The sequence below is a fragment of the Athene noctua genome, chromosome Z, assembly GCF_965140245.1.
Source record: "Athene noctua chromosome Z, bAthNoc1.hap1.1, whole genome shotgun sequence".
Taxonomy (NCBI): Eukaryota; Metazoa; Chordata; class Aves; order Strigiformes; family Strigidae; genus Athene; species Athene noctua.
This window is the reverse complement of record NC_134077.1, coordinates 248,156-263,072: the sequence shown is the minus strand read 5'-3', so window position 1 is coordinate 263,072 and position 14,917 is coordinate 248,156. Positions and strand designations below refer to the sequence as shown.

At 41.8% G+C, this 14,917-nt stretch overlaps 1 protein-coding gene across 10 annotated transcripts in view; it reads left to right on the top strand.

The window, feature by feature from the left end:
• ZNF532 (zinc finger protein 532) overlaps positions 1-14,071 on the top strand; it is a 60,614-nt gene extending 46,543 nt beyond the window's left edge. For all 10 annotated transcript variants that reach the window (XM_074933077.1, XM_074933075.1, XM_074933072.1 and 7 more), the window contains 4 exons: positions 3,281-3,559; positions 8,038-8,150; positions 9,834-9,981; positions 11,753-14,071. In XM_074933077.1, the coding sequence (XP_074789178.1) occupies positions 3,281-3,559; positions 8,038-8,150; positions 9,834-9,981; positions 11,753-12,247 (1,035 nt within the window). In that variant the 3' untranslated portion in view covers positions 12,248-14,071. The remainder of the gene's footprint in view (positions 1-3,280; positions 3,560-8,037; positions 8,151-9,833; positions 9,982-11,752) is intronic.
• The last annotated feature ends 846 nt before the right edge of the window (positions 14,072-14,917 follow it).

Below are 14,917 nucleotides of genomic sequence, written 5' to 3'. Positions count from 1 at the left end.
ATTTGTTGGGTCTGAGAATGCTGAGTACATTATAAAATCAAACCTTTGATGTTCAGAATTCACCTGGAGGAACCAGTATGTTTCTTGAATAGATGTAGAGGTTATTTGTGTATGTGTTTACATACAAACACGAACACGTGCATGCTTTGAAAAAAAAACCTTGAAGTTTTATAATTGAAAATTATTTACTGTCATCCTTGCAAATCATGTTTTTAAGAATCATCAGTCCCCTGGCTATAATTTGTTAGCTGTGTATTTTAAATATACCGTGTTACCTTGTTTTATATGTACCAAATCTGTTAGCAGTGCTGGATTTCTTATGCCTTGTTAACATCTGGTAACAGTTGAAGTTATTTACAATCCAGAATGGTAGCACTTAATTCAGTGGGTTTCTCTTGCAGTGACACATAAGACTTAGTCAAATTTGTATACACAATAGTGGAAAACCAGACATCTTTCTTGTCTGCTAAAACCAGTGTTTTGCATTTTAGTCTGAACTACAGCACTTGTAACCTCAGAAGTTGTAACCTCTGAAGTTGTGTTGAAAACAAGGTCACAAGTCTTGAAAAACAGTTGGTCTTAAAGCCAGTCTCTGAGGAGCAGATAGGGGAGGGCTGACCTAAGACATCCAGAAATACAAGGACTGGATATTTTCTTTGTTTCTGAACTGGTTCGTGTTTACTGTAAGAACTGTCTTACATTTATGTAAGAGATGGTAAATGGTCTTCTCACACAGCAATGCAAAGTCCTATTTTCTATATCCTTTGATCTGCACGTATTGCTTCTTTTTTTAAAACTAAATAGGCAAATTCCATATATTGCAGTGTATGTCTTATGTAATTAGTTTTTCTTGTACTCAGGTATTATTGTAAAAGTATTGTTACATCTGGATGTAACTTTTTCTTTAAGGCCTGAAGACAACTATTTTAGGAGCTTGGTCTGACTGTAGCTAGAGCCAGAAGCTATTCTTACATAAATTAGGGTTGCTCAGCATCTCTCATTATAAAGTTATTCCCAGTTATTTATGATTTGGGCACTGTTTTAACTCTTTCAGCTTTATAGTGTTCCGTGCCAGTATTTATGCTTTTAACCAGTGGTTTTTACAGCATGTTTCACTCTAAATGATTCAGAAATTTTTGAGAATAAAATTAGAGGATTAGAACATACATGTGCAGTAACAGTATTACTGCTTTTATTCAGAACTGCTAGTGCTTTTACATTTAGGATGTGTGTATAGTAGTAGGGACAGCAGCAGAAAAGTATAAATTGGGCTTCATTTAAGGGAGAATGAAAAAAACAGTAACAGGGTATAGATAAAAACAGAAAAGGACTCGGGGAGAGGGCGAGAGAGCTCAGCCCAGCTGCACAGAACGTAATTGTTTGGTATGGCTAGACATAAACCGTCAGGGCAGAGAACACCTGGATGAAAACAGAACAGAAAGGGATAGAAGGGAGCTCAGGAGGAGGTTATTCAAAGGTACAAAAAATAACCTGGAGTAATTCCTGCAGATGTGAATGTTTCTTGTTGGCAAAGGCGTGTCTCGTTTTCCTGTGACAGCTCGCTACAGGAGAATTTCTAACAGGGGTGGAGGCCTGGACTGGAGGTGCAACACTCCCAGTTCTGCTGGTGATACATGCTGTGGTCACTGGGACTCCATGTTATGCTTCAGTGCTTTGTTTTTATTTTTAAATAAGAAATTAAATTTGAAGTACTGTATTTAAAGGAGATTTAGACAGCTGAGAACTAACATTTTACATACTGACAAGTTAAGCCAGGATAGAATTTCCAGGTCAGTCTTCAGTTGCCTGAAAGTGTAGGAGCCTCCTTCCCCCTACCCCGTGCTGCTTTCGCCTTGTCCTGCTGCACTAAAGGGATACTAAAGGCAGCCACCTCCTTTACTACACAACTTCAGTTCATTCTTAGAGACAGAGAGTTGGTCCTGTGTGCTTTGCTATTTAATAACATTTTAGGGTTTTTTATAATTGGCTCTTCTTTTGAAGAACGTGTTCTACTGCTCAGGTTGATACTTACTGCAAAGCCAGCAGGTCCCAAGAGCCACATGATTTACAAAAGAACTTGATACTGAAGTCTTACACTGGAGTATCAGATTTGTATTCTTCAATTCTCAGAATCAAGAACGTATTGAATATTTTTTTTGTTTCTGAGGCTACCTGTAGGAAAATAATAGCAATTGGGATGGACATATTATTCAGGAGAGTTATAATACAGGTCAGTAGATGAGATGATTAGGACACGTCATTGTAAAGGGCAAGTCTTAGACGTGAAAGAGATCTCGACAGTGGATCCATGTGCAGTGGTACGTTCAGTCTGGGCTGCAGTCACCTGTGTGGGCCCAGAACACGGCCGACTCCTTCCTGCTGTGTCCATGTTCACGTGTGAAACTTAGCCATGCAGTTGATGCCCAGGTCTTCTGGAACTGGTGGTCATCTTGGAAGGCTCAAGTCTTGCACCAGCCTACGACACTGGCTCCAGAAAATGGGGAAGGAGGAGGTGGAAGAGTTCTTCCCTTCCTACTGATTGTTTACTTAAAGTCTAGAAATAAATGTGAGGAAGGATCGCTGCCTGGGAGCTCCAGGGTGCTTGAGAACAGCTTGTTAGACAGCTCAGCTGCCCCTGCTCTCAGGGACCCATCAGCCTGCACACCTTGGATTCTGAGGACTGCTGACAACGCACCCCTAGGTTAGGTGCTCATGACCTGAGCCTGGAGCAAGACAGGGCTCAGCATAAATAGTAACATATCCTAAACTATATAGTTGCCTGATCCTTCCAGAGTTGCCTTTTCTTGTCTTGTTTACCAATGTGCCAAGTCAAAATTTGTCAGTAAAAACCTTTCCTTCTGGGACGTGTTTAGTCATGTAGTTTGAAATGAGGATCCTTGACTGATATGTTAGGTAAGTAAAGTGAGAAATTACACTTAATGTAATGTACTTCTTGAGTGCTTTTTCCCTCTCTGTTAAACGGCAATTTAAACGTAACCTACAGTCTCTGGGTTTTCTTTTTCTTTTTTTTTTTTTTGTGAAATTATCTAGATACTGAAGAAAACTTTACCTACGGATGGTATCCGTTAGTGTTGTTGGCCAGTTTCTTTTTATGCTAGGCCTTGCCTTTACTTAATCATGTTTCTTTAAGAATGTGATCTGATAATAGTATGACAAAGAAGTAAATGGAGACTTGGTTCAGAAGGTCTTTGCATTTTGTCGATACAGCTGTATATGTCTGTGTGAGTTTTGTACCTTTTTTTTTTCTCTTTTATTGTAGTCTATGCATGGAACTTTGAAAAGTGTTGAGGGGCCACCAAACCTGGGGATAAATCTGCCTCTCAGTACTAAACCCACAACTCAGAACTCAGCCGGTCACAACAAAGAGGACGCCAAGTCTGTCAACGGAACAGAAAAGTTGGAGAAGAAATCTCCTTCTCCCATAAAGAAAGCGGAGCCTAAGAAAGTCGCTAATCCTGGCTGGACGTGTTGGGAGTGTGATAGGCTCTTCACTCAGAGAGACGTTTACATCTCTCACATGAGGAAAGAACATGGAAAGGTAAATGAATAATATTCAATTACAAAAAAGTAACTTAAACCTAAAATATGAAGCAATTTTTTTCCAAATTCAGTTGTGTTTTTGCAAATAACTCCTTTAAGTTCCATTGTTATTCTCCTCTGTTCTTATATTTCATCTTTCTCTTTGGCTGCTTAGTTTTTGTCATTTTCTACATAGTTCTGCTGAGAAAATCCACACACTCTTACTTAATTGTAGGCTTGTTTATCCAGTACCACAACTTCTTCAAGATGGAAAGAGTGAAAGATGTTGCAGTATTTCATCCAAGTCATCTAATGTGATCCAGGTTCTTGGTTCCTCCTGTGTGCCTTCCCAGTTCCCTCCCTCTCGCGAGTTCATTAACTGTTAGACTCGGGGTTAGTCTCGTTCTGTTGGTGCAGCGAGTGCCAAGGGGCATCGCGTGGCCGAGGCAGAGGCGCCGTGAGGCCGAGCGTCGCTCCGCAGCGAAGCTGATGCTCAGAGGGACCCCTCGGAGCTGGGTTTGAGACGAGGTGCCCCCAGCTCCAGCAGCACTCGCCCGCTCTCAGGCCCCACCCTGCCCCTGTGCTCCCGAAAACCGCCTGGTGCTTCCCGCAGCTGGGAGGCAGGGGGGAATTAAACCAGCCACTGCGCTGCCCGCAGGGAGCGCCGGCTGCAAGGGGTAACGGGCGTACTCTGTCTGAGTGGAGAGGAATCATCTTGAGTGAAAATCTGTAGTTTTCAGGATGCCAATACACTGTAATAAATGATAGCACATTTCCAGAGGTTTCTGTGTCCTTCCATAGAATCAGAATTCTATGTGTGAGAATCCAGTTTGCAGTGCTTCTCTCTAAAGCTGTTGTGCAAATTATTTTATTCTGTTTATAAACATTTTATGGAAAAGCTGAAAATGCCAGACTGCTGAGTTTCATCTCTAATTTTCTTGTGACAGCTTCAAGCAAATAGCAGCCGAGCCTGGCTGACAGGAGACTATTTCCATGTTTCTCCTTGCCTTCCGTAACTCCCAGTCGGTCCTTACAGCCTCCCTGCTGTACAGTCCTGTAGCTGCATTGCCAGTCCCCCTTGGAATGAAACACCCCCCACCAAAGGATTATGATTCACAGAACTACATTTTCATTTACCTGGCTCTCCTTTTACAGCTTGAGGGCATGAAAAGGAGACAAGCAGCTGAAATCCCACTGTCTCCATTTGATTTCTCCAGTTTCTTTAAAAGCCCCTTTTTGCATTTCTGTCCATCAAAGTCCCCAAGGAACTGTTAACTGCTTCAGCTTCAAGCCTAGCAGGTGTATTCCTGACACTTCTGCTAGGCAGTGTGTGTAAAGTAACTCCATAATTGTGTTACTGTGGCAAGCCTGTGCACTGAGTGCTTGTTTCTGATCCTGTGGCACTCACACAATCATAGCTTAATTTTCTCTCAAAATCGGTCTCTTCAGCAGCGTGTAAACTGCTGGTGCGCTCCATTTTGACTGTTAGTCCAAATACTAACTCATCAGTGCTTTACCAGCAAGCAGAAATAAATTTAAGACCAGATGCATTTTACACTGATGCAATTCTTAAAAGCAAAACAACGCAACCTCCCTGTGAAACTGTCGCTTCAGAGTGAGCTGGAGATGGTACCGTCTGATCCCACCCGCAGCAGGGGCAGCAGGCGTCTCAAATAAGGTTCATCACACTGATAATGCTTTCTCAATATTAGCTTTAAATATATATCTTGATCTGACTTTAGTAAGAATGTGCAGTGTTACCTCAAGAGCAGCCCTTATTATGAAATATTAGATAATTGTTGCACTCAAATACTGGCCTAACCACCTGTTCGTTGCTTACATTTACGTGCTGGTTTTTATCCCTATCCAGGTGGTTCCTGGAATAACACAGGAGGCACACAGATATATACTTAAATGAATAGAGATACAAGTCCATGTCTTTCAGAAATGGGTGATAAAGACCACTTGCTACGTTCCTTCCAGATCTCTCAAAAATTTCAGTAATTATTAGCATGAAAATTACTATACTCAAAACCAAAACTTTTATGGGTACATCTTATTGTAGAGACACTAGAAATGAGCATTAAATAATCAAGCATGTGACCTGGGTCTAATAGATAATGGAGTTAATTTACAGCCTGTGTTTCTTAAGAATGATAGGTGTGGGTTAAATGCTCTAAAATGTTCTATGCAGAATGTTTGTTAAAAACTTTAATGAAGCAATTCATGAGCTGTTCCCAAAGCCCATTGTTGTGTAAGGTATTTGAAGATAATTAGTTTCAGACTTCTCATTGCTGCTTTTGCAGAATGAGAGTGAAAGTCTGGAGCTGTAATGCTTCTTAGCTGATCTCAGCTGGATTATTCAGAGGTATTCATAGGAGAGGTACTGTCATGTGTATCCTCTTGGGACAGATTTTGGAGTTCCCAGACCTTACTGGGCAGTGTCTACACAGACAGATTCACATTTTCTGTATCCTCTTCCTGAGCTGGTTGAAGGTAAGCCAGCTGTAGGGTACGAAAATTTGTAGCCACCTTGGTGTGACACTGTGTGATCTTAAAAGTGCTGTTTAAAAAAAAAAAAAAAAAAAAAAAGTTACTAGCCCAAAGGGTGGTTCTAACAAGTCTGTACAACTGCTGGCTGGAAACTGGATCCCGTATGTCTGCACTCAGTCAGGCAGACATGCACTGAGCTTCCTAGGACTCCGGTGTCTTTCTGTGAAAGGACAGATGTTTCCTAAGCAGGAACTGCTTTACCAATTCCGACGTGCTGTGCATTTAATTGAACATCCTCTTTCTCCCCGTAAAGACAAGATGCTGTATAGCAGGTCCTGCTGCACCTAATTACAGAACTAATGGTTTAGTTCTGTTGGGTTTGGCTGCCATTACAGAAACTAATGCATCCAAAATCCTCCTGGGGTCTCTATCCAGAATCTTCCCAAGGAATGTAGAGCGGGTGTGGTGTCAGGAGTGATCGGGAGGGACAGGGCCCTGCTGAGCAGTGGCCTCAGCAACGACATGTGGGCTGCCCTGGCTGAGCCTCTGTGGTGGTGCAGCACGGGGCAGGGCTGTGTCTTCACAGAAGCCCTAACACAACTTGCATTTTGTTTATTTTATAAATGCTTCCCAGAGCATTGCAGTCATGAGCATACTGCAAAACCACACTGCAGAATGTATTGATTAGTGTATTAGCATTAATGAGCACGCACTGTGTGTACACAGCATCAGGTTTTCACCTTTAACAATTTAAGAGCAAAATATGTTGATTTCCTTTTATTTTAATTGGCCTTTAAACATGAAAAGGAAGTGTAGGTTGAAGAGTACTGCACCTCTAACAGCATTATGTTGACTAGTCCAAATAAAATAACCATATCATGTTTCCTAATGGGCTGCTTCACATTTGCATGAATGACCTTTCAAAACTGCTTTTCTTTCCTTCCCCCACACTCCATGTGATTTTGGTCTCGATAGCAAAAGGTCGCATCTCACTGTAACAGCTCTTACTCCTTTAGCGGCTCAGAGATCACTTTTTCCTGTGTACAAACCTTCCACCATTCACTTCAAACTTTGCAGTAAATTATAATTTTCAGTAATGAAATCACCTCTGCAGATCCCCACTGGCTTGTCTGTAGCTTTTCCTGAACACTGTAGCCATTAGGGAGAATGTAACATAGAGGTCAGCGTAGACATAAGAAGGATGTTTTGCAGTTCCTTAAGCATTTCTGTATGGCTTGAGCTTCTTAGTATTTAGGAATGAGAATTCTTTTTATTATTATTGTTGATTAATGTTAGGCACCAGAGAATGACTTACGTCATGTTAACATGTCCATGTGGATTATTTTGCATCCATTCTGGAGATGTTATTTCTTCAGACACTGCAGCTCCTGCGGCCGTGTTCAGCTGGAGTGACATAGATGGAGACCAGTCCATCCTTCTCAGCTTCCTTCCTTTTCTTTCTCCATCCACTTAAACTGTAATATAAACCTCACAGGATTCCCCAAACAGATGTCACTCAGGTTAGCATCAGGCCACACCTCTCATTTCTTCATCTCTTTTCTGACCCCGTTAGGTGTCAGTGTCCGTGACTTTGGCCCTGGGCAGGTGCCCTTCGCCCCTCCTGGCAGGTGACTGATCAGCACCTGCAGAGTCAGTGTGGTGAGGGGAGAGGTTCCTTTACAGAGGAAGTGAATCTCTCGCCATACTGCCTTTACTGATCCAGAAATAATTCACTGATCTTCCTTGCTTCTCTGGAGGAAGAAATTCTCTTCACCCACAGTCTGACACCAGTTTACAGCTGGTGGTAGATGTGTGTGTAACTCATGCTGGCCACACTGTTGTGAAAGAGGCCCGGGTCCTCTGACTTCTACAGCGTTGCTGTGGGAGTGGTGTGTACTTGAAGGAAGAGTACCAGAGATGGTAAGTGATATTTCTTTCCTGTTACCAAAAGGTTTGACACATGCATTATTTTTTAATTAATGTCTTTTTCTTCTTTTTTTAAAGCAAATGAAGAAACATCCGTGTCGACAGTGTGACAAATCTTTCAGTTCATCCCATAGTTTATGTCGTCACAATCGTATCAAGCACAAAGGCATTAGGAAGGTTTATACATGCTCGTAAGTTCTACTTTTATTTATTTAGAAACAGAGTATAAACCAACAAAAAACATTGTTAGTTGAATTTATCTTCTTGACTGTATAAAAGCCAACGTCCCCTTCATTCAGATGAATCAGTTATTTAGATACGTAGACAGGCTAAACTGTTTAGGCTGTCCTGCATGCCCGAAACCAGCACGTACATAAAGTCTGCTGGCTTTCAGGGCTTTGGGAAGCAAATCTGGAACTGAGCTGAGCTGAGGGTTGGCGTGGCTGATAGTTTTACAGAGGGGAACCTGGTTTTACATAGTCTCATGTACACAACCCCCTGTCCCAATCTACAAAAGTCAGTATTTGTAGTAGTATTTTTTCTCATACAGAAAACAGTGTGTAATGTCTAAAAATCCTTCGTGATAAGTGGCTGCAGAGACGATACATCATTTAACAGAATCAGCCACGTCCTTCAGAGAGGATCCATAACACCCCCTTTCTGTGGCATCTCTTCACTGAAGATGTGTGTGTAGTGCTGTGGAACCGAGGCGGCAGTACTGAGGAGGCAGCTGCCGGCAGCAGCCGTTCTCTGGCTGAGATCCCGCCGGGCCCCGCCCTGCCCCGCCCCAGGTGGTCTCTGCTCGCTTACAGAAAGCACAAGGGCCCCGCTGTGGGAACGCGAGAGGGCCGTGCACAGCACAGCGTTCCAACGAGTGCTTTACAGCCTCCCTGCGCCCTGGTTGCCTGGCACAACCCACACATCAGAATGTTCCTCGTGTACCCTTGATATGTACTTCAGCCTAGGTGAGCTGGTGAGCCTGGACGCTATTTCTCTGGGTATATGACAAGTAGCAAGTGCCAGGTTTCTTTCTGTACACCCTTTGAGCAGAAGGCTTACCATAGTTCTCTATTTTCATTTCAGAATGCCTGAATGCCTACAGTACTGTCTTCTTTCCTTTTTTTTAAATAAAGTTAAATGAAACAGCATTTTAAAAATTAAAACCTCCGGAGAAAAACTCAGTATTCCAGTTGAACACCTCCCCTGCAGTTCTTGTTCGGCCATCCCTCCCCAGACACCTGTACAGTACGTTACAGCGTCAGAGCTCAGGGGAATACACTTCCCACAAGCACAGGAGAGGTTCAGCAGTGCTGCAGCTGGTTCTGTCGGGAGAACAGAGCACAGACTGTGAAGGACAAGGTGGTGCTGCTGGTTAGGTTGAAGTTTGGAAAGAGAGCTGACAAGGGATTACTAGTTCAAGGAGATAAAGTATTTGGATTTGAATGCAGAATTAAGCGTTGTTTGGAGCTAGCATTCATCCTGCATGGAAGGTGATTGCTTCCCCTGTGAAATTTAAGTTAAGTAGAACTTGGGAATGTGTCTAATAGAATGTACGGTTTGGTGATGTTAGCAGAGCTCCAAGAAACAAAATTCAGATGCTCCCAGGTTTTATTCTGACTCACACTTTGTACCATTTTGGTTATTATCTTCAGAGAGTTTCTTGTTTTCTCTGAACATAAGTTGCTCAAACACTTCTAGTTTTATTTTGTAATTATGCTCATTTTCTTCTAATGCTTGGAAAAACATTGTTGCTATCATCAATAGGTTGTATTCTAGTCTGGATTTATTTACTAGTCCTGCTTGTATTCTTCAGAGTACTACTTTTGATAAGCATGGCATGTGAACCTGCGCGTGTCTGCTTTGTGTTTACGTAGGCACTGCCCAGACTCAAGACGTACTTTTACCAAGCGGTTGATGTTGGAAAAACATATTCAGTTGATGCATGGCATTAAAGACCCTGACGTGAAAGAAATGACTGAATCAACCAATATGGAAGAAAGGGAAGTGAAAGAAGACACAAAGGTAATCACTTAGAAGATTCATTCAGTCACTCAGAATGAATTATTTCTGGGTATACATTTAGGATCTTTAAATAGATGCAGGTATTTTTGATCCCATAAAAGTCTGATCTTCTGTGAAGTAGAGCCCAAAAAATGTCTTAAAGTTTCCTGCAACAAATTCGGTCATGCTTGATCTAGAACATGTTTTTGGAAAGACTCTGTTTGGTTTGATCACCGAATGATGGAGAATGTAACTTACTCCTTAGTGATTTGCTTTAAAAGCACCTTTCAAATCCTCTGCAACCAAGTCTTCTCAGAGCTGTAGAAAAGCTACAGGTTATGTAGAAGCAGTGTGACCTTCTTTCAACTACCCAGCCTTGAGCTTATTTGATACAAATTTTACAGTGAAACTGCTTTCAATCTGATGATTAAAATGTAGGAGGATCTTACACTGTGTTCAGTGTTTGTGTGGCCTCACCTGGAGCACTGTGTGCAGTTCTGGGCCCCGCAATTTTAAAAAGGATGTGAAGGTCCCAGAGTGTGTCCAGAGGAGGGAACCAGTCTGGTGAGGGGCTGGAGGGCAGGTGCTGTGGGGAGCGCTGAGGGCTCCGGGAGGTCTGTCTGGGAGAAGGGGCTGAGGCCGAGCTCAGGGCTCTGCAGCTCCCTGGGGAGGGGACGGGGAGAGGGGGGTGCTGAGCTCTGCTCCCCGGGATCCAGGGACAAGACGCCTGGGAAGGGCTCAGAGCTGCGCTGGGGAGGTTCAGACTGGACGTGAGGAAGCATTTCTTCCCCCAGAGGTGGTCAAACCCTGGAACAGGCTTCCTGGAGAGGGGGTCGCTGCCCCAGGCCTGTCCGTGTTTGGACAATGCCCTTAACAACAGGCTTTAACTTTTGGTCAGCCCCGGAGGGCTCAGGAGTTGGACGAGATGATTGTTGTAGGTCCCTTCCAGCTGAACTACACCACTTTTCTATTGCTGATGAGTATTAGAAGGAAAGCAAAAGTAAGATGACAGCTCTGTCCAAAGACTTGTTACATGCAGATATTAACAGCATTTTTTAAATGTTTGGGGCTCTATGTGATAAAGAATTCCACTGGTGACAGCAGGTCCAGAGCTGACAGCAGACACACAGACATCTGTTTTTTAAAGTGTACTGTTATCCTTTATATGTTTGTCTTATTTAAGTGTTGAAAATATATCAGCTGTGTACGCTGTCTCATAAACACCATGGAGCATATATGAGCCACACAGGATGCAGAGGATTCTTGAGGAATATTCATGTCAGAAGAATAACAAGGAGAATATAAACAATGATCAGTTTAATTAGCTTAAAAGATTGTGCAATAGGTTAGTTTGGTTACTAGTGTCAGGAGATAATCTGTTAAGTCAAATTTCAGGCATGAAATAATATTAAGTAATTAAAATGGAGTTCCAGAAGCTAGTACTTGAAAAGTTCCTAGACTGATACTCTACATTCTGTACACAACTGAGGTCTCATTGGTGTGTGTACTCAGATGCAGTTACGCTGGCAAATGTTCATTCAAGTTTATACGGTGTATTAGATACTGTAGCTCTATCAGATCTGACATTTTGTGTGCAGTTTGTAATAAAGAAAACTCCTGGGTTTCCAACATATACAATATACATTTGCTAGTATTATTTCAGATACTGTATTTATCGAAGTTGTACTGTAATCTACCAAGGGAAGGTTTTTGAAGTTTGCAAGTCACCAACAGTTACGTAAAGAACCATGTATTCACACTTACATGATATACCATTTCTGGCTTTTTTTAGGTTCCTAGTCCAAAGCGTAAATTGGAAGAACCTGTACTGGAGTTCCGGCCTCCACGAGGTGCAATCACGCAGCCACTGAAGAAGCTAAAGATAAATGTTTTTAAAGTTCACAAGTGTGCTGTTTGTGGCTTCACAACAGAAAATCTTCTGCAGTTTCACGAACATATTCCTCAGCATAAATCTGATGGCTCTTCGTACCAGTGCAGGGAATGTGGACTCTGCTACACATCTCACGTGTCCCTCTCCAGACACCTCTTCATTGTACATAAGCTGAAGGAGCCTCAGCCAGTATCAAAACAAAATGGGTCTGGGGAGGATAACCAGCAAGAAAATAAACCCAATCATGAGGATGAATCTTCTGACAGTATGGCATCGGACAGAAGATGCAAAGTGTGTGCAAAGACTTTTGAAACTGAAGCGGCCTTAAACACTCACATGAGAACACATGGCATGGCCTTCATTAAGTCAAAAAGAATGAGTTCAGCTGAAAAGTGATCAGATTATTCGGGATGCAGAAATCTCTCTCCACATTGGAATACTAATGACATTTTTGCTACAGAAAGTTCAAGGTATAATAGTGTTAACAGTACTGTTCAGGCTGTTGCAATATATTCTGCATAAATGTGTGCCCTTCACCTCATTGTCTATACCCTCAAAACCATTGAAACAGTATTTGAGTTGAAAAGAATTTGTATATATTTAAACTAATAACTTTTGTACTCTTTGTTATGTGTTTGTATCAGTATCTAGTGGAAAATTTGGGTTTTTCCGTTTTGTTCTGTTTTTTTTCTAGTAAGTTGCTTTAAAACAGAGTTCTGGATGCTGGGGCAGTTCCTTTCAGTTCTCTTAAACTGTTTCTTATTTGAATGCTTCTGAAGGAAAGTTTAGTGGATGGAAGTGCATCAGAAGGCAGTGCTTGGAGGGGAGTAGGGAGAGGAAGCAAGCTTAAGAGGAGATTTTAAATTCTAAGAACTTGTGCTTCTAAATGTCTAAGGAAGCTTTTAAACTTTCTCTTTATAAATATATACAAAATAAAAAAAGTTTAAAAAAAAATAATAAGTACCACTGCATATGTAAAATGCAGTGCTGGTTTTTAGGTGGCAACACCAGAACAGGTGCAGACCCCCTAGAATGATAAAGTACTTTTGAAAAGTATAATTGCACAACTCTATGTATCATGAAGTGATTTTTTTAGGCCATCAGGTGCTTGTGATCAAAGCTCATATTGTCACAAAAGGGCTGGGCTGCTCTGGATTTAACAAATAAGATGTAATTAGAGGAATAGGTTTATAATGATGATGTTTTTTGTCATGTAATTTATTAAACATTATATAGAAGCGAGTACACAGCATTATGTATTTTCCTTAATTTCTGGTTATTGAAAGAAAATAGTTAACCCTTGCTACAGGGGTTGGTATTTCCCAGCTCTGTATGCTAATGCCAAATGTACTTGGTGCTCAGTGTTACATCCAGCTGTCGAGGAGCTAACACACCAGCCTATGTACGTATAACAGGGGCTTTCAGCTTTAGCACAGACCGTATGAAGCTAGTTCAGCCATTTCAAACATGTATCTAATATCACTAGTTACGCTTTCACAAAGTACAAAAAGGTACCATACTGTCCCTTTCATATATAGTTCTCTGTGAGAGTTATATTTTTGGTTTGGTTTTGCATTTTATACCTTGTATGTATCCCTTAAAAAAAAATTTTGTACTTTTTTTTAAAACAAATTGTGTATATATAGATAGCTGCATGATACACAGTAGTAATTGTTTGGTTCCTTAAAAGTCTTGCTGCTGTCAGATGTTACTATACACTATGTCCATTACAACTGTATTAAACACATTTCATATGTAAATAAATGTGGAGCATTTTGCCCCTAAAGATTTGTGAGATTCTGTTATTTATCATTAAATTTTAAAAGTTTGAAAAATTGAAGTGTTTGAAAAAATAGGGATCCTTCTCAGCCACCTCTGTAAAACTTCTTAATCACTCTGGAAATTGTGTATCAGATACATCCGTTCGGCTTTCTCTCTCCATCCTCATTCTTAATTTGGTTCATTGGTAAATGCTTGTTATCCCATTTATATTACTCACATACTGAGTGGTTATGAGGTACTTCTCCATCCTAAAACATGCAGCTGGCGTCGCAGGATCTTAGTGCGTAATGTACACTGGCCATCACTGCCCTTCATTAAGTGTATACCTCTTGAACACTTGTTTGTTGATGTGCACTGTCAACTGTACAACAAATGAGTTATCACTATGCAGAATGGTGTTTTGTATACAGTGAACAGATAATAAAAGTTAAATTTTCACAGCCATTATTAATACTTTTGTTTATTTTCCCCCTTCACTCTCTTGCACCTGCAAGGGATGCTGCGAAGCAGTAACTCAGGTCACTGTTGGTGCTGTCAAGAGGCAAAACACTACTGACAAGTCATCGGAAAGCTGTTGGGCACGGTGTGAAATCCTCGGTGCCCCAGCCCACTGCCCAGGTCTGACGAGTGCAGTGCACGCTCACGCTGCCGTCACCCCAGGACTCCACACGAGTCCCTTTTGCTGGAGCACAGCACAGCTCCTTGGCTGTAGGCTCTATTCAGTTTTGATTGGGAAACTCTCTTGAGAGGTTTAAGGGATAGCGGGTCTTGAACTGCCTCATGATCTCGAGACACATTTCCGTGTTGGCGTTTATACAGCTTGGGTACGGCAGGAATGAGTAACTTCTCCAGGTAAATGGTTTCCTTTTAGCAGACTGAACCACTGGGCTGGGTGAAGGGAGCTCTGCTGAGGACCGTGGCTTTTTCCAAGTACCAGATTTGGGGTGGAAGCAAAAAAGATATTTAGTGGGACAATTAATGCTACGATGTCTCTCACATAGTATTTCTTGCCTAGTCCTCCAGCTCCTTCAGATACTGGGATTTTTCCTTCTGTATTTTCTGAGTAATTCAAGATTCCTAGGTACTAGTAATAAAAAAGGCCTGCAGGGTACTTTTCTCTCTTTCCAGGGGAGCTTTCCAGTGTCCAAGCATTATGCCAGGAGTGATGCTTCTGCCAGTTCCCTTTCGAGATTCTTCCTCATGGAAGCTGGTCCCCTCCAAGCAGAGATTACCCGGTAATGACCAACCTGTTTGCTTATTGCTATTTTACTTGATTTGGGGCAA